Here is a 22,377-nt window from a genome sequence, read left to right on the forward strand (position 1 = left end):
CACAATATTGGAATCCTCATTGTGCATCAATCTATGCCAGGTACAACCCTATTATCCACAGATGTCCCACAGTTTATATATATATATATATTTTTTTTTAAATCAACAGTATAACTTTAATCATGTAATACTCACTGCAAAATGCAAGCCCAAACCATTTAAAAGGAAGCTGAATTCACACATCAATATTCTTCTGGGTAAGAGTCAGTTAATTCTGACTTTGGGATAGCAGAACATGACAGCCATGACATTGGCTTTTTCAATATCTAAGTATACATACCCACAGATAATAACCTCCAGCTCATAACTGTAAATATTAAGGTTAATGCAAATATTTGAAACCTGGGGCCCCTACAGGGTTCCAGCTGTTAAACAAATCAGCCTTGCTGTTTTCAGTGTGCAAGAAATAACCTTTGATACCAAAACATGGGAGTACAAATTTATGTTCTCAATGTATCTTCTCAGGTTTGAAAACTCTGGCCCTATTTAATCTACAGTGCAAACACACACAAAACTAATATAAATAACCAAGACTCATACTTACTAAGTAGTGTTTTTCAAAAGCTTCTACAGATGATAAGGCCTCTTTGAGTTTCTTGTAAGGGCTCTGTGATGCATTGGCTTTGGAAAAATGCAGGACAAGAGGTGTTACTTACAAACACATTCTGAGAACAGCACTCCCCACATCCCTTCCCTGCTTTTTCTCCAGTACAAAGTGGAGAGAAAACTAAAAACCAATACCATTTTGCAGCTCCAGGTGCAGGTTATCTATCCGCACACAAACAAGGATGCTCCATTTGTTTTTCCAATAATTTTATTTTAAATATTTGTCTGAAAGCATTAAGACTTTAATTTAAATCCAGTGCTGTTCAAGCCCAATCACCTAAATGCTGATAAGTGGAGCATCGATGGAAACATTTATGCTTGCAACAGTAAGGAGATGCACTGGTAGTTTGAAATACTAAATAGGCATTAAAAGACTTACAGGACATAAAGTTCTATCAATGTGTGTGTGTATATATGTAGGGATACCTAAACATTTGTATTTCTGATGTATTTCTATGCCATGCATTTCAGACAATGGCAGCTACTGAAGGAATTCCAGCTCTCCTGGCAGTACCTGTTTCAGGGCGTTCTGCTCCCAGCCCTGCCAACAGATCCACAGTCCTGTTAAGGTCTTCTGAATTGGGTCCCTTCTCTGACACAAGTCCACACAGGTAACCCAGAGATTTTAACTGTAAGAGAAGCCAGATGCTTGCTTTCAATAGGCTGTAAAATCAATATCAAACTCCTCTTGTTCTATTACATCGTTCCATTTTCATTGCTTTCATATTATGCTGCTTATAGGATCTCAAAATTAACTGTTATTCTCAAAATATCAAGTATCTTATTAAGGAATTAAATTGCATATAAGTTACTGCATCAAATATTGGAACATGTGCCTACACACACAGAATCCCTATATGCACAACACCTAATCTGAATAATTCCTTCTGGTTTTCAACACAAACACAAACAAAGCTTGAGATGTTCAGCAGTTATGACCAAAGATTATTTCTAATAGCTGTGTCTGTGTTTTTGAAAACTGCATAATCAAGAAAAGCAGGCAAGTCTGCAGTACAGTGATTAGGCAGCTTGCAAATCCACCTGAAGGATTGTATCCAGGTGAAAACCTTCCTGAAAAAGAGATCAGCACAGCTAACAGTGTTAGCTACCAAAAAACCCCTTCTAGACAGCAGCTGGTGGCTCAGCACCCAGAATATTGTCTTAAAGAAGCTCTTATCTATTGGCCATTTGGTTAATTTGCTTAGAAAACTCAATCAACTACAGAGGTAAGCCTGCAAAGGAATAAAGGTCTCAGCTTGTCACATAAAAAATGGGGATGGACGTTAACCTCTTGTTAAAATTTATTTTAAACTCCACTTAATTTTGTCACTAGTTGCTAAACTTCTTCATTCAGTCAATTCCACCTTACTGCTACTCATTATCTTAAAATTCTTCCCTTTACCCTTTGTGTTAGAAAAATGATGGAAAGGAAGAACACTTCCAGTTTATGTTGGAGCTTATTTTCCCTAGAAACATGTAAGGAGTATGGGAAGAATCTGATGCACCAATTGCCATTTTAAACAATTCTTTGCTTCCTTTGTTCTGATCTCCATCCCCCTCATTTTTTTTAGCAATAACTCTTCAAGATGAAATTTCATTTCCCTGCTTTTGTAATAAAACAAGGACCTCAAGGGCTCAATTAGAGGATTATTAAGTCTACTGAAACATGAGCAAACTATAATTAAAATAAAGAGAAAATATTCTACAGGCTATGCAAACAAAAGGGCGAGTCTTCAAAAGATGTTGGTCTTCAAAAACATCCATAGATACTACAGTAGACTATTCCAATAGTTTCTGGAGTTTACCTTCTTTCTAAAATGCTTTTCAGCAGTGGACAGAAAGCAGCAGCAACCTCAGACATCACCTCTTCCATAGGAACAGACTAAGTGGAATTTGAAACATGGATGTCTCATCTAGACTAGACTCAAGACAATGTACAGAGCCCAGTATTAAATTCCACAATAAAAAGGACAAAATCTGCTCCAGGGAAACAAATATTCTATTTCAACATTGTAATACCACCACCCCAACACATCATTCACTCACCTTCTCCGTGGCATAGCTCCACAGGCCAACTGTGTGGGAAACATTTGCATCTATTTGAGCCCTATCACAGCAGCCTTCTATTCTCTGTAAGACTTCCAAGCAACTCAAAAACACCCAGCAATCCAAAGCTCCAGGAGGAACTGAGACCTGGAGATGAAGAGATAAAATTAGCTAGGAAATAAACCATCATCAGATGAGAAAATACTTCAGCAGAAGTACTTTTCTTGACACAACACAGCAAAACCTCTTAGAAGAGTTTACTCTCAGAATACACAAAGCACAGCCCAACTCTGGCTGCCTCCTGAATAATTTATACATATTAGTTCATGAAACATATTAACTGGATCTGATACATTCATCAAGATGAAAGAGAAGGAAAGGAAGACTAATAGGTCTTGGAAAAATTCCAGAAATCTGAAAACTCAGCTTAAGGAAAACAGAGTTAGGAAAAATTTCTGGAAATAGACTACTACTTTCCTAAGAAGACATCAGTTCTAACTGAGACTGAAATGAAAAGTGTAAAGAAGTGTTAAAAACCTGGAGAAAACAAATTAGTCTCTAAGATTCCTTCACAAAAATAAGCTTATTCATTGAAGGATAAGACATCTGCCATGGACAATTAATTTAAAAAATGGAGATAAAAACAAACAAAGGAACACAAAAAGAGAAAGCTAGAGAAAGAAAAGAGAGTCTGATATTAAAATATTTTCAAGACTTGAGATAAAGATAAGCATAACTAAACACATGGAATATAGACACAATAATGGTGTTTCAAAACCCTGTTCATAACCCGTGCAAAAATATTCCTTTTAAAAAGACTATAAAAGTCCTAAACCCCATAATAAACTAAGTGACTAATGGGATAGGAAAGTCCAAAGTATGAGCACAATGAACTTGAAGAAATAATAAAGATCTGAATTCTGAAGGAATTTTCAGGAATACGGAGATCCTAAGAAGAGAGTAATTTAGATTTCTGCTGTGTGTTCAGTGGTGTCAAGCCACGTTAAGAGGTTTGCCTGCATAAAGAAAAAGGATCACAACAGGGATAAGTACAAGCTGTGCACATTAATGTGTCACTGTCTCACAGTCAGAACATTGCATTCAGTTTGGATCACCACAGCAAGACAGGAACAACAGAAATAAGGGACAGTGCAGAGGAAAACTCCAAACACTGGGGGCACAGGACAGACCTGGGATGCAGCAAAAGGGGAACTGTAGGAAGTGCCTTCAGAGATCTAGAAGGCTACACTTTGGAAATTTAAAATAACCCACAAAATGCACACACAAATAATACTATCTGTGGGAATTACACATTAGTTTGAGAACACATGAAGGTGTCAGCAAAGCATCTGAAGCAGATTTGCAGTTTTTAAATACAGATGAACAGATGGAACTTAGTACCACGATGTCAGACAGGCAAAAGTTAGCAGCTGCTGGTATAATGGCACAAATAAAACTAACAGGGCACCCATGGGATGAGGACATGGGTAAGCCACAAAGTGATATTCAGAAATAATCTCTTCTTTTTGTTACAGAGGATTAGCCTGCATAACAGCATAATAGCCACGCTGCCTTATTTCCTTCAATACAACACTGCTATAAATTTAAATTATGGGAGCTACATTTCAACAGATTGGTAATAAATCCATGAAATAAGCAGGCAAATGACTACCACTTTAGAGAATAACTTTGCACATGAAGAATAAAACATTTTAACTAACTAAACACTTTACCTAACTAACTAATTAAACAGATTTGGTTCCCAGATGTGATGTCTCCAAATTTCTTCCCAAAAACATCCTCATGATGACACAATCAGCTGCAGCACCACTGTTATTAAAGCACCATTTTGATAACTCCCAGCCAGCCCTTATTGAATGCAGGTCACCAACAGCTAAACTTGAAAGATCTCATTAGATCATTATTGTATTTGCTGGGAATTGCCCTGACAAAGGCAGGAAAGATGAATCTGACTCCATGTTCTCAGAAGGCTAATTTATTGTTTTATGACACTATATTATATTAAAGAATACTATACTATACTAAAGAATACAAAAGGATACTTACAGAATGCTAAAAAGATAATAATGAAAACTCCTGACTCTTTCCAGAGTCTCGACACAGCTTGACCCTGGTTGGCCAAAGAGTGAAAACAACTCACAGCAGAATCCAATGGAACAACCACCTGTGAGTAAACAATCTCTAAACACATTCCACATGAGCACAACACAGGAGAAGCCAATGAGATAAGAATTGTTTTCCATTTCTCTAAGGCTTCTCAGCTTCCCAGGAGAAAAATCCTGGGCAAAGGGATTTTTTCAGAGAATGCCACAGATCATCACTGGATGAAATAATGCACAAAATGGAACAGATGACACCAACTCACTTCCAACAGCTTGAGCTCCTGCACACAGTTGTGAAGAAGCTCCAGCGCTCTCTGGGAAACCTCCCATGGCCTCTGCAGGAAGATTAACAAGGTGCACTGCCGGGAGAACAGGTAACTGCGCAGGTCCAGCAGCGTGGCCTCCTGGTTCTGGATCAGCTCTCTCTTCTCCATGTCTATTGGCTTCCTCAGAATTAAACCATTCCAGCTCCTCACTGGCTGGCAAAAAAACGTCAGCCAGTTTGCACCATCTAAGTAAACAAAGTTAATATCCAAGAATCAAGCAGTGCTTTCCAGGAAAGCCCCTTCATCCTCCCTCCAGAGGCTGTGAGCTGCCTTAGTCCTTCCCAAGTTTATCACATGGATAAATGACTTATTGTCTTAGCTTTAAAAAGCAAACCAAAAACCCACCAGAACCTCCACAGCAAGGTAGGATAACTGAATTCACATTCATTTCCCATAGGCATTTTGTCTTCACTGTATGTTTGTTATCAGTACAGTGGCAACCAGTTTCTAATTTATTTATTAGCAATTAAGCCTACCTGAAGTTCAAAACAAACAAGCTTTATTTGCTTAAGTATTTCTCACTCAGCCATCATGGATGGATATGCCCCACATCTAGGTATTGCATTGGGTTCAGTCAGCATAAATCTATTTCACTGCAATTACTCCTGCACTATATTTTCACCAGATTCATAAAACATATCTGATTAAAGCTGTTATATAACAGCATGTGCTTTAGCTCATTAAAAGAGTTTAAAGCTATTTGATACTTCTTGCACAGTAATTTTTCCTCAAAAATGAAGTTAAATCTTCTGTAGTGCAGATTAAGCACCTATTTCTATTAAGTTCTGCAGTGATTACCAAACATCTTGTGTAATTTGAGGCAACACTGAATGCACTTTTCCAGAAAGCTCTTTACTGAAAAACCTAGCAGTGAGCTGTAAAAACAGCAGCTGTATCTCAGCCTGATCAATACTTGTGTCATTTCATAGTTCAGGCCTCTGGTTGTAACAATCATCCCATTAGAGCAAAACACAGGTTTTCATTAAAAATTGCTTCTAAGCCTCACAAGACAAGAAACAAAATTTTGGTAAGACTGCAACTGATGGACATTTGTGTTTGCACACAGCATAAAACAAGAGCACAAACTGCCTGGTGCAGCCTCCCTGGGACTGCCCAAAGCACAGGGCTGCTCAGCACAGTGAAGGAATTCATGCACTCAACATTTATTTCACATTTTCAGACACTTACCACCAGCCCCAAAGTTAACAACGTACTGAGAGAACAAGGCATCCAGCTCATCATACTGCACCAGGGCATCCTCAAACTGCTGCAGCATCTCAAAGACAAAGGCCAGCTCTTCCTTTTGGGACACAAGAAATACAGGGAACATGTTATTGACATTATTCACGTCTGGTTTTACAGCCTGTCCTCAGTCCTCATCCATCCACACAGCTCCAGGAACTACTTTTTCTAATTTTTGTTTCACATATATAAGAAAAACCTGCCATTAGAGCAGATTTCTTCCCAACACAGGGAGGTCCACAAAAGAAAATTAAATCCTACAGCTCTGCCAGTAAATTCTGATGTGTATCCAGATCCTGATTCACTACAAAATATTGCTCATAGATCTATAAAAAGTTTGAATTTAAATAAATAAATGAATAAATGCTGAAGACTCATCTCCCATAATAGTACTGATGATTTCCTCTCAGTTTAAACCATGAAGGCATCAATTGCAGTGCATCATAAAAGGGTTTTTTTGTACACAAAGCCAAACTGCTAAGTAGAAATGGCCTCAAAATAAGACATATCCTATACAAAAGATAGCACATGCAGTCAAAGGAGGCAGGAGGATGCAGTGGATTCGACATCAGCATTGTACAGGGACCAAAAAATTCCAAAGGAATCAAGATACTGAATTTTATCAAACAAGAGGTTCTTGCTTTTCTCTAAACCACCTAAAACAAAATTGTATTTATAACTACATAAAAAATAGAACTCATGGCATGGCAGTCTCTATATGGATTACTTCAAAATAGACACTTTTCTAAACATCACCTCCATAAATACTGATAACAATCTGAACAAAGTAAACAGCAGCATTCACATTAAATACCAATTGTGAGTTTGAGTGTGTATGCACAGTAATGGGACACTTACCTCAAATTCAAGATCAACTACTAAAACATTTTCTAGATGCAATTTGTTTGCTTCAATTGAGTTCAGAAAATTTTGACAAGCCTGAAGAGATTCTGCTTTTTTAACAGCAGGAAACTGTATTACTGTATTAAAAGGTAACTCAAACCTGCTGCAAACAGGATCCAAAAATGCTGCTTTTAAACCAGTCTCCATAATTCCTGCCACAGCCCTCAAAGAATAATCAGATGATTTAAAGGACCAGAAATCCAACCACAACAAAAAAGCACCATTTTTAAAACTAGGACTCAAGTATTTTCTTCTTGAGTTCTTCTTCAATATCAAGGACTCTTACCTGCACCATGAAATACTCGCAGAAGCTCCACCCCGGCTCAGTCCTTTTCTCTCTCAGAGTTCTCATGTCATCTTCAAACTTGCCTAAGTTTTTGGTAAAGGACATGAGAAGCAATGTCCTGAGTTTGGTCAGGAAGGCATTCCAAGATTCCTGAGAACGGGAAGAGTCTTTCAAAGGGTCAGAAAGTACCACACATCTGTAAAGAGATTGATAAAATTCTATTTGAGGAGGAAAACACATAATTCACATATAAATGCCCAGCTGAATACTGTGCATTCCTGACAATTTCAGAAGGAACAATATTTAGTTTTCCATCCACCTTAATCAGAGGAAAAAAAAAAAAACAAGACAAGGGTTATGTTTGTTTGTTTGGAGGCAGCTATGTTGGGGTTTTGTTTTTGGTTTTTTGGTTGGGGCTTGGTAGCTTTTAATAAACTTTGTCATGTGATATAGTTTATGAGAACAGTTAAGTGTTTTACCCAGAATGAGCACTCTAAAGCTTTTTTTTTTTTTTCTTGAAGCAAATAATGGGATACATTATTCTAACTACTTAAATATAAGTAATGCTGTAGCTAACTTAGAAAAGAAAAGTCTGCCTAGCAATACAAATCAGCAGAACAGCAAATATAGCTACTCCTGGTAAAGATTCTACAAAATACAAATCAGGATCTATCAGTTCACATATAGTCAGCCTTTCCTAACTCACTTGAAATCATCATCCATAATAGATTCTTGAAATGTCTCAATCCTACGTGCTAAAACTTCCTCTGCTTTTCTCAGAAAATAAACAGATCCTATTAATTTACAAATAAATCTACTATTTCAGAGCATCTTCCTTCCTCAGTTTTTCTATCACAATTTATTAACATCCAAAAAACTAATGATATCTCTAAAGGCAGGAAAATCTCTCATCCAAGGAGAGCACTATTTCTGATAAGAAAATCCTATTTTGTTTCCTTTAATGAAAAAAAAAACAGTTTCATACATTCATTAGTATTTCCTTAGAATAAAAACATCTGAAGAAACTGGCCTTATGTCAATTATCTCAGAGTGGAAAGGTGATTAAGTGAGCAGCAGGAAGTACAATGGCAAAAAATCAGCCCTATGGGCTTCATATTCCCTACTCACCTCACTCCCACTACCTGCAACTCTGGTAAGCTTTTGCAAGCACCTAAGCAAACAAAAAACCCCAAAGGTCTAAAAGCTGATTAACATCACACTGTTCCCCTTAAACCTCTCTAAGCCAGGAGGAGATACTTGAAATCTATTTGACACACATTTCAAAGCTGCCACAAACCCAGGAAAGCTGAAAATAAAGTTTCTCCCTTTATTCTTTGTGCCTGCCTCCCTCAAAGCACAAATCTTACAGAGCCACCACTGTTAATGCTGGGCATCAAGGGAAGTCTTTAAATGAGTAAGGAATGTCTTGCATATGGAGCTTTAGAAATCAGCACACTGGTCAAAAGATGAAAATGTTTGCAAGCCCATGAATGCTCACCTGTCACTTTGCTTGTTGCAGAAGTCATTCCTTATTTTATCTACTATAGAGGTTCGGGGAAGGATGTTGGTTTTGTTCTTTTTCTTGGCATCACTCTCAACCACCACAATCAGCCAGTCCACTGAGCTGTGAGCTTTGAGAACGTTCTGCCACTTGGTGATGTCATCCTTGACTGTGGTTTTGTACACTTCCGTGTCCTGGGATGAGAAGTGGTGAATCATCAAATCAAACAGACATTCTGAACAATTTCAAAAGGCAAGTTTTGTTCCAAAAGAAAGCAAACAGAAAGACATAGCAAATGGAGTTAGTGACAGTAAGTTCACTTACTGAAAAAAATCAAATAAGGTAAAGCATAGTAAAATTCTAAATTCTTTTAATTTAATTAATTTCCAGTATTTGAGTTAATAGCAAATATAGTAGTTGGTACATTCTCATTCTTTAATTGACTGAAATTAAGATTTTTAAACATCGTTTAAGCTCTTTACTTTACACCTTCTGGAGCTTTACAATAAAAACATGTTTGAAATTACAAAGCTGAACTGTTTTATTCTCACATAGTAACAGAAGTGTGATATTTCCACCTTCTGCACTGCTCAAATCTCAACCTTTTTAAAAGCTTATTTTGCTTCTGGGTTGGTTTTACTGAGATAAATACAGATAATTCTTAACACTGTTCTGGATTCTTTTTGACTAGTCAGATGTCACCTGTGTCCTTCAAGTGGATAATTAATTCACAACAGAGGCAAACCAAAAGGCAGTGAACTGGAGATAAACAGGATTAAGACATTCTAAATTTTGCCCAGTGATGAAACTAAAGAAAAAAGTATATCTTTAGATTTTAGTGCACCAACAGATCATAATTGAACTACCCTGGCCACATTTCTGTGTTACAAAGAAAGTGCACAGTGCCACTGCAGTGTCACTGTAAGATCCTTGGGGTTTTGTGACAAAGTACTGAAAACAGGTTATTCAAATGCCTGTCCTCTTAGTGTCAAGTAACATTACAAACAGATACTGCTTATGGCAAGAAGTGCTCAAGCTAAGTTTTGTTTCCAGGAATATATATGGTATGCATGCTTATGCAACCCAGAGTTTATTGTTTTGACTTTCTGCTTGTGCTATCTGTTATTTTCATTTGCTTTTCATGCTTATGTGAACAATTTCATTTTTAAATTTGAGTTTTTCCGAGTACTTACACAACATTCTGTCCAATAAATATGAAGGAAGGGAAAAGTCAAAAGGGCTTTATTCCCCTCTTTGGGTAGTAGCTCCTCTTTAAACTGAACAAAGTTGGATTCCAGGTGAATCATCTTCGGAGCACGGCCGTAAGACCTACGGAGTTTAAAAAGTGAAATTAGTGGACAGAATAGAAAAATGAACATGTGTTGTGGGGAAGAGAAATAAACTGAAATACTCTGGCACTGGAAACCCACAAACTACACTCAATGCAGTTGGTGTAAAGTCAACTAAAATTTGGTATTGCTTGAAATGAGATAAAAGCTCCTTTTTGAAGAACAGAAGCTAGAAGCTCTTCAGCTTTCTTTCAGTAAAAGATTTTCTGTATCTCTAGGACAAGGAGAAAATACCAAATAAGAGAATTCCTCAATTTTTTTTTTCCAATCAGAAAACATTCAAATATATTAAATGTATTTCTGAGGGGAAATACATCTAATTCCATGTGAGTTCTACCTATATTCTCATCGAGAAGAAAGCATACCACTTTCAGAACACAGCAGCCCAAGTACATCAAAGCACACCAAGACAAACCCACAAACCACAAAATCAGGAAGAGAAACACAGCATTACTATCATTTTTCTTTAGACAAAGTTGAAGGGTTGAAAAGATCATCCTGAAGTGCACAACATTCACTTTGATTATCTAATTTCTCCAATTTCTTCGAGTCAGTTGCTCTGTTCAACTCAATTTATGGTAAGAGCTTCTCAGAACACAACAAATACACATTTAACCAGGTCAAAACCAGACACTGAAACAGAATCACTGAATAAAATGTAAGTTTACCTCCTCCATTCCATGGGTTCTCTAGGAAGCTGCTGAGAAAGTGTAGGATATAAGGAAGTAAATAAATTCTGATCTCCAGCACCTGAAAATGGAAGGCATCAATATATTAGCATGTGCAAATTATAGAATGTATATTAATATGCTATTCTACTAATGGTCTGCTGTTATTAGGAACATTTAATCTTATCTGCTATGTGGAAACTGGAGTCCAGCACTGAACTAGAGTTTTTTAAATCACTCTCAAGACAAATACAACATTTTTCAGCAGACACTGTTACAAACTTACTATTGTGATTTTCCACAGAGCTACATAATCCATATACCTAAGAGAGTATCATAAAGCTGGTGAAACTCCAAAAACAAAACAAACAGCTCCTTAGATGGAGTCATTGGTTTAAAAAAAAAGTATATTTAAAAATATTCCAGAATTTGGACTTCCCAAACCAGAAGACTGGGTAGAGAGTGGTTCCCACCATTCTGTATAGCTGGGCCTACGCTGAGAAAATTTGGTTTAGCACATGTTCTGTGTTTTATTGGATATGATTCCTCTCTCCTCATTTTCTGGGACTGTTGTTACTACAAAACACCTCCCTGACTACCACGCTGTTCTGCAGAAACATGAGGTCTGTTAACACAGTGCAGGTCCCAAACAGCTACATTAAATACAACACCACTGCAGGAGCTACTTAGATACAAGTCAGGACAAAATGCACTGTTTACCACATGAAAAAAGTGTATTACCAGTAACCTTTCAACAATAATTCTTAAATTCTCTTAGGTTCAGGGAGGATATGATAAGGACAAGACATTAATTAAGATTTTAACAGCCTTATAGACAATTCTGCTATTTCCTGGTGGTTTTCCTTTTCACAATCTTTCTGCACACCAGAACAGGAAGATCCTCTCACCTTCCTGTGGAACTGGAAACTGCAGAAGTACCTGACATCCTTTTTTCTCCCTCCCAACCCCCAATCTCACATCCAGGCACAAAGCCAGGCATTGCCTCTACCTTCCTTTAGCATTCTTTAATTCATCTTAGAAATCTTTTTCTAGTCCTCTCTCCTTTCCCCAGTTTTCTCATATATGTTATTATTTTCGCATATAGTACTTTGATTACCACAATTCTATCACCACACAATAAAGTATATTAAAAATTAAAGTTTAAGAGGCTGATTAAGTTCAAGAACAAGAAAAAACAGCTCTTCTGATGTCTGACCACATTAACTATTATTCAACAATGCAATTTCATAAAACAGCTAAAAAACATAACAAAAACAATCAATACTTTAGCCCTGTTTCTCAAGAAAAGTACCTCATGCTGGATCCTTCACCTTCATGCCATCTGAATTAAGTGTACCATACCACATGCTATTTAAGACCACAAACAAATGCCCTGAATGAATACTGAAACAAGTGTTAGTGATAGTGTTAATGCTGTTTTATACCAAGCTACACCTCTGTGAGACAAGCTGAGAACAGTCTATTGATTTACAACTCATTACTGCCCACAGAGAGTGAAACATAGCTCAGTGACTTAGGAGCTGCACGATGACCACATCAAAATGAGAGCCTGTGAGCTCCAAATCTGCTGGAAAGAACAAGCCACATATTTTATCTCTGGAGTATAGCAAAGTAATTTTTCTACACTGCAGCTAAAAATTCAATGTATGCCACGAAAATATTCTAGAATTCAACATCTTAAGTAAAAAGGACTGCTACTGAATACAGAGGAACTAAAGGATAATGTGTAAGCACCCTGCTATTCAGACAGACACATCACATTATCAGCTTAAAACAGGTATATTCATTTTAAAACCAGTCAGCTTTTCCTCCTGCACTGGTTTTGAGGGCATATCAAATACACATAAGAATGTGTTTTATGATCAAGGCAACACAGCCCTCTAGGATTAGAAGAAAAGTGAGAACAGACCTTCAATGTGAAATACATTGGCTGTCTTTGAACACAGACCAAAGCTGCTACCACGAATTTCCAACACCCAAAGGGCTGCAACATTTCATGTTCTGCTCAACTGGACCCTGTATCTACTGTAATCAGCATGTTTGAGCTGATCAAGCCAAGAACACTAGAATGAAGTTATCAGCAGGCAACACCAGCACAGCACTGACACAAGACCAGCACTGATACCAGTAAGTACAGCAAGGAATTGTTAGGGCTGTCAGATGCACAATAAATTGTCAACTGGTGCTACTGGGCTGAAGGGAGGGAGACAAGAGCACAACCTGCACAAATACCAGAACAGAAAGTCCCAAAAGATCACTATTTCTGGAGTGGTGTTGAGCAAGATTCCTACGGCTCAAGAGACCTCAAGCATGGCAGAAGTCTCATTCTCTGCTCTCTATATATATGCCTCTAATGCCTCAGTATCTATGATCTACTTTCCAAAATATTAAGAAAAGAAAAAAAATAAGATGGAAAATAAAGAAGAAATAAGGGAGAAAATACAAACAATACCACTACAGGAGTTTTTGCTTGTATCTGACTGAATTCTATGAATTTAGAATGAAACATTCCAAAACCCCAACTCCAGTAACCCTAGAATTCAAACTTAGAGAAAACCCCAAAGAGTCTGAGAATTGCTTCAAATACCTTGTTGTAGAACTTTTTGTCATTTTTTGCGAGTTGGTAAGGAGGTTGTTTTGTTTCAGGTGTTTTGGAAAAAGAAAAAAAATATTAAAAAGATGATGACTCGACCATATCACAGCAAATTCATTTCAGTGGACTGGTCTCAACACTAAGACCCAAGCCAAACCATTCTATGGCTGTCAGTAATGGGGCCAGAGTGTAAATGATTATCAGACACATTTCTCCTGAAAGAGACAAGGAAGGATGTGCATATATGGGAAGGAAAATTCTGGAATCCTATCATAATTAAAATCAAGAAGCCTTCTAGAGAAGGGTTTTCATCTTTCAGAACCTACAGGCAAGTAAGACCAAATATCCCATTGAGATGATAACTAGACAGTAACATTAGAGTCTGATAACCTCCTGCAACACCTACCTCAGCTTCTAAACCATGTATGTCTGAATTAATCTACTCCCCACCTGGATGTCAACAGACAGCCCACAAATACAGAAAGAACACAGAGACTCTTTCAGTGATACCACACCAAGTACAGGGTGCTTCTGCACGTGAAGTGGTGACACACAACAATTGAAAGTGGTAATGTTCAAGTGATACACGTTAAAAAGAAGTACTCCAGGAGAAAGAGAAGAACAAAGCACCTGTTTCTTTTCTTTCTACATGACAAAGTTCAAAGGGCAGGGCCTTTGGCACTTTTGTAAACACTTCCCGTGCTGTGGGTGGAGAATGGATCCAGAGCAGCCCTGAGGAGAAGGAATTGGAGATGTTGGTTCAGGAGGAGCTCAACATGGCCAGGCCAGGTGCACTGACAGCCCAGAAAGCCCAAAGTGTCCTGGGCTGCATCCAAAGCACCGTGGGCAGCAGGGGAGGGGGGGATTCTGCCCCTCTGCCCCGCTCAGGTGAGACCCCACCTGCAGAGCTGCCTCCAGCCCTGGGTCCCCAACATGAGAGCGACATAAACCAGTTGGAGTGGGACCAGAAGAGGGACACAAAGATGCCCAGAGAGCTGGGATACCTCTGCTATGGAGAGAGGCTGAGAGAGGGGCTTGTTCAGCCTGGAGAGGAGGCCTCAGAGCCCCTTCCAGTGCCTAAAGGGCCTCCAAGAGAGCCCGAGAGGGACTTTGTACAAGGGCCTGCAGTGACACAACAAGGGGCAGTGGCTTTAAGCTGAAAGAGGGTAGATTTAGACATCAGGATGAAATTCTGCCATGTGAGGGTATGCAGGCCCTGGCACAGGGTGCCCAGAGAAGCTGTCCTGCCCCATCCCTGGAAGTGTTCAAGGTCAGGTTGGATGGGGCTTGGAGCAGCCTGGGACAGTGGAAGGTGTCCCTGCTCATGGCAGGGGTTTGGAACAGGACAATCTTTAAAGTCTTTTCCAATCCAAACAATTCTGTGATTCTTTCCTCCTTGTCTTTTTTCCTGACATTTTGGTAGATCAAATCAGTGCAGCCTTCCTCCCTTCCCTCTTTCCTATCTAGGACACTTGTTCTACTCTAAATTTGTACAGGAACAGTGAAAACCAGAATGACCACCTAATCAAGGGGGACATGCACTCTTTGTAGCAGCTGCCTAATACCAAAGAACCATAAAATACTGACATTTTTTAGGTCCGTGCCTGCTTAAAACCACCAAAATCCCCAATAATATATTTTTCCTAACAGTTTCCAAACTTCTTAGGTGCTCAGAGGCTTTGTCACTATAATATCTAAATATACCACAGTGATTTTTTTTCCCCTCTAGAGGAAATCATCCTAACCCACTAACTACACAGGCAGTTTGAAACAAAAACTCCTGAGGTCAGATGACTAAAGAAGACAAATATTTTCCTTTGATACCAATGACAAGCCCAGTCAACTGAGATAAAAGGCTTTGAATGCCTTTAAAAGAACGCAGAGCCAAGACTACACTTTGGAGTAGTTTTGTTTGGGTTTTATCTCCAAGTATCACTCACAGCTAACCTTTCTGACCCCTCTTACTTTTCCACTAGTAAAAAGTTCTACTGTGAATCTTTTTTCTTAAATCACTAGCCTGTAAGAAGTGGATCTACCTGAAGTTTTGGTGAGGTTTTTATATTTACATCTTTTAAAGGTCCTCCTCTCTCCTAACTCAAATTCATATTCAAAAGAGGTCAAAAAACCAAAACACAGCACAGTTAAATTGCTATATAAAAACCATAGCTGATTCACTAGAAGAAAATCCTTTTAGCAAAACTCCACTTCTGCACTTCTGAATCTGTAAAACAGGTTAACACTAACAAGTATATGCCACTTCTTCTCAAGACAAATGTAATCAACTATTTAAGCACAGAATAATGTATCAGCTACACAATGTGTGTAGCTGATACATTATAAGTAAGTGATGACTTACAATGCAGGCAGGAGCTCTGGTTGAGAACAGGGGAAATGAATTTATAGGATAGAGTTGTTAAATGGTCTCACCAGCAGCAAATCACTCTGATCACTTGGGCTACATCCCGCTTCTTGCTGCCACATTTTTTATTACATCTATCTACTAGTAACAGAAGAACTTTTGAATCAAGCTCCTCTAGTCCCAGAACAAAATTCTTAACTGCAAGTATTTATTTTCACCACAAAAAGATGCAAAATTCCTCCCTTTCCCTCCCCACCCCTTACTTTTATTGATCTTTCTGTTCCTGCTGTAGATAATTGCAAACATTTTCTTTTCTTGAGCCTACAAAGCATTTGTTGATGGTTTTTCTCTTGCTGTATCACAGCAAATTCTAAACATGGACCAGATAAAAATGATGCACATCATTCTCTCCAAAGATTATATATAAAGTCCATTGTGCTAAAACAGGTTATTGACAGTGAGAGCAAACATGCAAACACACAATATAAACAGACAGAAGACAATATAAACAGATACTATGAGCTGATAATGGAATATTCCACAACTGCATGAAGATAACTACAAAAGAACAGCTTGTTAGGAAAGCTCTGGAAAGCTTAATAATTACTTCATTTTGCAGAATTGCCTTTAGTCTCCAGCCTCCTCTTCATATGGACAGAGCTAATAATTTAAGTGCAAATCAGCTACCTAAGGATGAGTTCTTTGGCTGTTATATATGTGCAACAACTTTATATTGAAGCTCCAAAGACTTTCTCAAAATTTCAAATAGGATTCCTGAGAAGGAAACAACATTGTTTGGGTTTCCTAGGAAAGCAAGCTGCACTGGCTTAGAGATTTTGTAAAGTCAACATTTTACAGAAACTACTCAAGTTCAAGATGTTTGATGCAAACACTCAACTTGTCTCTGCAAAAAAACCCTAAAAAAATTAATGAAGCTAAAAATAATCCTTCTTCAGCAGTGAGAAAGCTGTAAGATGACTCAAAACACTTTGCAAGCTTACCAGGTCTGGCAGCAATGCAGATAAACTGCTACAAAAGAGTTGAGAGTTTACAAAGTAACCTGCCAGAGAGAGCAGAACCACAGCTGGACAGAGAAACTTCCCAGTGGCTTTGCAATCTAGTAAGACTGACAGTGTAAAAAATATGGCTCAAATTAATTTGGAATTGAGTCATCATGGCACTCAGTCCTACCTGACAAGAGTGATTTAACACTCAGGGGTGCTGCCATATTGAGAAAAGGGAAAACACAAAATGGAACAGCAGCTTTCTGTGAATATACTGCTTTTCCTACATGGAAAATACAGTTGTCTGTATGCCTAGGGAAAGGGTCTCCAGAAGTTTGTCATGTCTTACCAAAGTCTATTAATCTAAAAACTCTCTTTTAAAACTACAGGTGTTTCCAATGATGCAAACACAATAAAAACAAGGCTAATTCACTTACACACAGCTTCTGAGGGCAAAATAATCAAATTACAGCACTAACATGAAAGAAGTGCTGACAAAAACTGCATTTGCAACTGGCATCAGATATCCAAGACACGTGGAACCTGACATTTCTCCCCACAGGCCAAAGCCTGTACACAGAGTGCTGAATTCAGGGTTGTGCCAATATAGCACATAACTACTGTTACAATAGAGATTAACTCATAGATTTGACAGCATAACTCTCCTTACCAAAGAAGCATTCCTTTCACAGCACTGTCAAATTTATTTCAAGTGGGTAAAAATATTTGTTTACAAAACAACTCTGGTATGCACAGTGTTGAAAAGAAGTTTCACTAGGAACAAAACTCCCTCTTCAGTTCTCTCTTACTAAGAACAAACCCTAAGAGTTAACAGGAGTTATTTCATGATGCAAAAGTTTACCTGACAGAGATCAATCTGAATCTTGTAGCAAAAGGAAATACTTCTGTTCTGAAAAGCACCCTCATTTAACCTTCACTCTCACTTCACATAATCAGAACCCAGCCATCCCCTCACTGGTCTGCCTTTCCTCCACGTGCCCCTCCTGGGTGGGACACAATAGAAACACACAGGGTGGGACACTTATCCCAGACAACTCCAACTGCCTGAAAGTGGAACCACAGACAAAGATAAACTGTGTTTGTTGAGCAGTTTCTAACACCATGGCTTTTAATGTGTTTTGCAACAAACCCGTTCCCTGGAAGGCCAAGCCTCACCTCTCTGTAAATCTTTAGCAATATAATGCTTAGAGGAGCTTCTCCTCAAGTAAGTCATTATTGGTGAATGCACTTATTTGAAATATTAGAGTCTCTAAGTACTCCACTTCTCTGAAGAGAAAAGAAGAGAAACTAAAGCAGTTACAGTAAAATGCATTCCCCATTGAAATCAAATGTTTTGGTTTAAAATGTAGCAAGTCACCCATACTACATTCACCAGAGAGGTAATCTCTGAGCAATTTTACTGAATTAACTTTAACTCCTGAATTAAAGCTGTCAGACCAAGCCCCTCCAGTCCATACCAGTAAAGATATTCCTGTTGTGCTTGTCCAGGGCAATAGAAATAATTTCCTCAGTCCAGGAGTGAGGCATACAAGTGACACATAATGCTCACCTCCTGTCTCATTTGTAAGTCTGCTGCTACCATACTGGATGGGGATAAGAACAAAACATTTTACAACCATAATGTAAACTCACTCACCACACAAAATTAATACTGTTTTCAATATCAGGCAACTGGGCTTGATTGAAATCTGGTTAAATTTTGTGTTTGGAAGTTTGAAAATTCCCTTGTACAAAGAAACCATAGTTCTTTCTGCACCCACTAACAAAAAAACCCAAGGTTTTACCCTGAGGTAAAACTTTGTGCACTTCAACAGACTAAAATGTAATTTAAATCATACAGGAACAGTGAAGACTGACCTGCACCACACATGGAGACTCTACAATGCTGAATACACATAAAGCCAGAAAATCTAAAAAGCAAGTCCCCACAGCCTGAACAGTAGCATTAACACCAGCAAACTATATCCTCCAGATGTTTCTGATATGCACATTTTTTCTGACTTTAAATCTAAAGTGAAACGGATTTCAAAATTCTTGAAATAGGTGAGTAGAGAAGATTCAGTACAGATCCTGTTCACTTCAGCTTATGAACTGCATTCAAAAAAAGGAAAAAAGTTTAAGACAGAAAAAAAAAAAGCACATTTATAAAATAGTCTGGACAAAATATATATACACAGAGTTCCACAATTATACAGCTACAAGGTTACAGTTGGATACTTTTTCTAAGTAAGGTCTAAGACCTTAAACACCAATAAATGCTTACTCCATAATAAGACAACACAGAACTGTGAAACGAGTTTCTATTTCACAGGCACATAAAGCATTCCCAGTGTTCTAGTGATAAAAGTGCAAATATGTATTTTGTACATCATCAGTAGAGATACTTTTGACTAAGACCAGCCACTGGCTACCTTTTGTTAAAAAAGGAAAAGCAGAATTCTCTATGCTGATCTCATTCCCTTTACCTTTTAATTAACAACATTATGGATGTAGTTAGAATAAAAAAGACCATTCCACTTGGAAGGAACCTGCCAGGATCATGTGGTCCAACTACATGACCACTTCAGGGCTGACCAAAAGTCACAGCATGTTAAGGGCACTGTCCAAATATCTCTTCAACACTGACAGACTTGGGACAGACTGAGACACCTCTCTAAGGAGCCTCTTCCAGTGCTTGACCCCTCTCCCGTTAAAGAAAAGCTTCCCAAGGCCCAGCCTAGCCCACCTGCTTGTTTTAAGTGAACTTTGAGTGCACCCCTCTACACCTGTAAAAGCAGGAGGGATCACGTTTTTACATCAGGAGCACCAGCCTGTCTCTGATACCTGAAAGAACTAATTCACTAATTCCTAGGAGCAGGAGCTTGGTTAACTAAGCCCTGTCAGGGATGGAACCAAAGCAGTTTAAGATTAAAGTGTAATGTCAGCGGGCAGGCATCGGTGGGATCGCCGCAGAGGATGCCTCCTCGCAACTTCTCTTAGCACCAGCAAAGCCACACAAAGCTCGCTGCCAGGAAGTTTGGGGTTCACCATTTTTTCTCACATTTCACCCTCTTCCCCTAAACACCTCTGAGCACGGCATTCGCCTTGTTATTTACTACAGAAACAACCCCAACTTTGCCCACTGCCATCAGAAAGGGGGAAAAGCAATGAAGAGGCAAACCCCGCCATCAGATCCCTTCTGCAGGCGCCCTGTCCCCACCCGGAGCTGCGGGAGCCCCCCAGAACCAGGCACCGGCTCCTGCCTCCCCCCGGGCCCGCCGGGGGCACCGGCCGGACCCCCAGCCCCGCCAGCAGCGGCGGCGGGGACACTCACAGGTCACGATGGGCTTGTTCTCCATGGTGTAGATCACGGGGGGCTTCTCCCTGCCCTCCTCCTCCTCGGCGGGGTCCATGAGCGGGCGGGGTCGTCAGCCCCGGCTCCCCCGCCCGCCCGGCGCCATGGAAACACCGCCGGGGGGCTGGGACGGGACGGACAGGCCGGGCCGGAGCGGGGGTGGTGCCGCCGCTGCCGCCCCCCCCCCCCGCCTCCCCCCACCCCCTTCCCCGCGTCCCCGCAGCGCCGCTCCGGAGGGGAAGGCGGGCGGGAGAGGCTCATCCGCTTCCTGGATCACCGGGCAGGCATTACCGCTTCCGGGGAGCGCCGCCGCCGGGGAACCCGGAAAAGGGGGAATGCGGCGGGCAATGGAGGGGGAGCGCGGCCCGGGGACGCGGGGAGGGGTCCCGGCCTGCGGCCCCCGGCAGCCGCGGGGAGCCGGGGCGGGGCTGCCCCTGAGGGACGGCCTGAGGGGTAGAGCCACTGAGCGGTGACAGCCGGCGGGAGGCACGGAATGGTCGGGGTTGGAGTGACCGCTGGAGATCGCTCAGTGACCTCCGGAGACCGCTCAGTCCATCCTCCTGCCCCTGAGGGACGGCCCGAGGCGCCTGAGGGGCAGAGCCCCTGGGCCGCCCTGAGCGGTGACAGCCGGCGGGAGGCACGGAAGGGTCGGGGTTGGAGTGACCGCTGGAGATCGCTCAGTGACCTCCGGAGATCGCTCAGTGACCTCCCGAGATCGCTCAGTGACCTCCCGAGATCGCTCACTCCATCCTCCTGCCCAGGCAAGGTCACCCAGAGCAGGTGACACAGGAGCGTGTCCACATGGGTCTGGAATGTCTCCAGAGAGGGAGGTTCCACACCCTCCCTGGGCAGCTGTTCCAGAGCTCTGCCAGCCTCAATGGAAATAAATTCCTCCTTGTGTAGGGGTGAAACTTCTCGTGTTTTAGTTTATGTCCATTGCTTCTTGTCCTGCCGCTGGACACCACTGAAGAGTTTGGCACCATCCTCTTGGCACCCTCTTGGGAGATATTTATATGTAGGGATGAGATCTCAGCCTTCTCTAGACTAAACAGGCCCTGCTCCCACAGGCTCTGCTCATAAAAGAGATGCTCTTTATTAAAATGAATCTTATTTAAACTCGTTGCAGGACTTCTGTGAGGCTCTGGTGGACTTCGTGGGCAGCTGCCTGATGTGTCATTCCCATGGCTGTTCCTGGCTAGTTCAGTGGGAGTAAGTGCATTAGGGATCATATTTTCCACTGACTTCAAATATATAAGTGAATATGGTCCTTGAAGTTTAATGGTTTATAATGTAGGGTTTTAAATGCATAGAGGTAATAACACCCCATTACACTTCTCTTGGGTCTAATTAATGGTATTAGAGCCATAAAATTGAGCCTTGTTTTACTTTAGACTGAGATGCTATTCCTTTCTTTTAAATAAACCTGCTGTTCACCTTGGTCATCTGCAGTTTCTTCAGAATAAAGAATCCTAAATTTAGAGGGTTTGCATGTACTGTCTCAAATAAAAGTAAGGTCTAGAAGAACATATTGAAAGTAGCCTATAAGGGGTAAAATATGGAAAACACTGCATACATGTGTAAAGCCAAATGTTACCTCAGGTAGGACTATAAGTAATCTGTGAATTAATAATAATTCTTTATTTCACAGTGACATTGTGCTCAGGTGGTTTGGGTGTTCAAATATTTAGAGAAGTAAATTTGTTTAGAATTTTCTTTCAGTAAAACCCGAACTCTATTTTCTGGACTTATAATGTTGATTCAAAAAAAATTACACCATCCTTGGAACATATTTCATCCCTTAATACTGCTGAATACTCCCAGTTTTAGCTCTACCATTTTACTGGGGGATTATTGGTTGTTTCCTATTTGAATATTTTCACCAACATTTGCACAGAAATTTGCTTTCACCTTGGTTGTAACTTGTTTCCTTGGCACAGTGAAACTTTAGGAATATTTTATATAGCACAATAAAATGTTTTAATCTAATTTTCAGGT

The 22,377-nt window shown here is 40.0% G+C and overlaps 1 protein-coding gene across 1 annotated transcript in view; it reads right to left on the bottom strand.

Annotated features, from left to right (window-relative positions):
• Positions 1 to 20,542, bottom strand: part of TRAPPC10 (trafficking protein particle complex subunit 10) — a 37,925-nt gene extending 17,383 nt beyond the window's left edge. The window contains exons 1-10 of the mRNA XM_066545514.1: positions 20,362 to 20,542; positions 11,051 to 11,132; positions 10,227 to 10,362; positions 9,031 to 9,227; positions 7,533 to 7,728; positions 6,290 to 6,401; positions 5,039 to 5,286; positions 2,653 to 2,799; positions 1,121 to 1,235; positions 545 to 621 (exon numbers count right to left, since the gene is read on the bottom strand). Coding sequence (XP_066401611.1) covers positions 545 to 621; positions 1,121 to 1,235; positions 2,653 to 2,799; positions 5,039 to 5,286; positions 6,290 to 6,401; positions 7,533 to 7,728; positions 9,031 to 9,227; positions 10,227 to 10,362; positions 11,051 to 11,132; positions 20,362 to 20,440 — 1,389 coding nt within the window. The 5' untranslated portion in view covers positions 20,441 to 20,542. The remainder of the gene's footprint in view (positions 1 to 544; positions 622 to 1,120; positions 1,236 to 2,652; positions 2,800 to 5,038; positions 5,287 to 6,289; positions 6,402 to 7,532; positions 7,729 to 9,030; positions 9,228 to 10,226; positions 10,363 to 11,050; positions 11,133 to 20,361) is intronic.
• Positions 20,543 to 22,377: the final 1,835 nt, after the last annotated feature.

The sequence above is a fragment of the Molothrus aeneus genome, chromosome 2 (genome assembly GCF_037042795.1).
Source record: "Molothrus aeneus isolate 106 chromosome 2, BPBGC_Maene_1.0, whole genome shotgun sequence".
NCBI classification, from domain to species: domain Eukaryota; kingdom Metazoa; phylum Chordata; class Aves; order Passeriformes; family Icteridae; genus Molothrus; species Molothrus aeneus.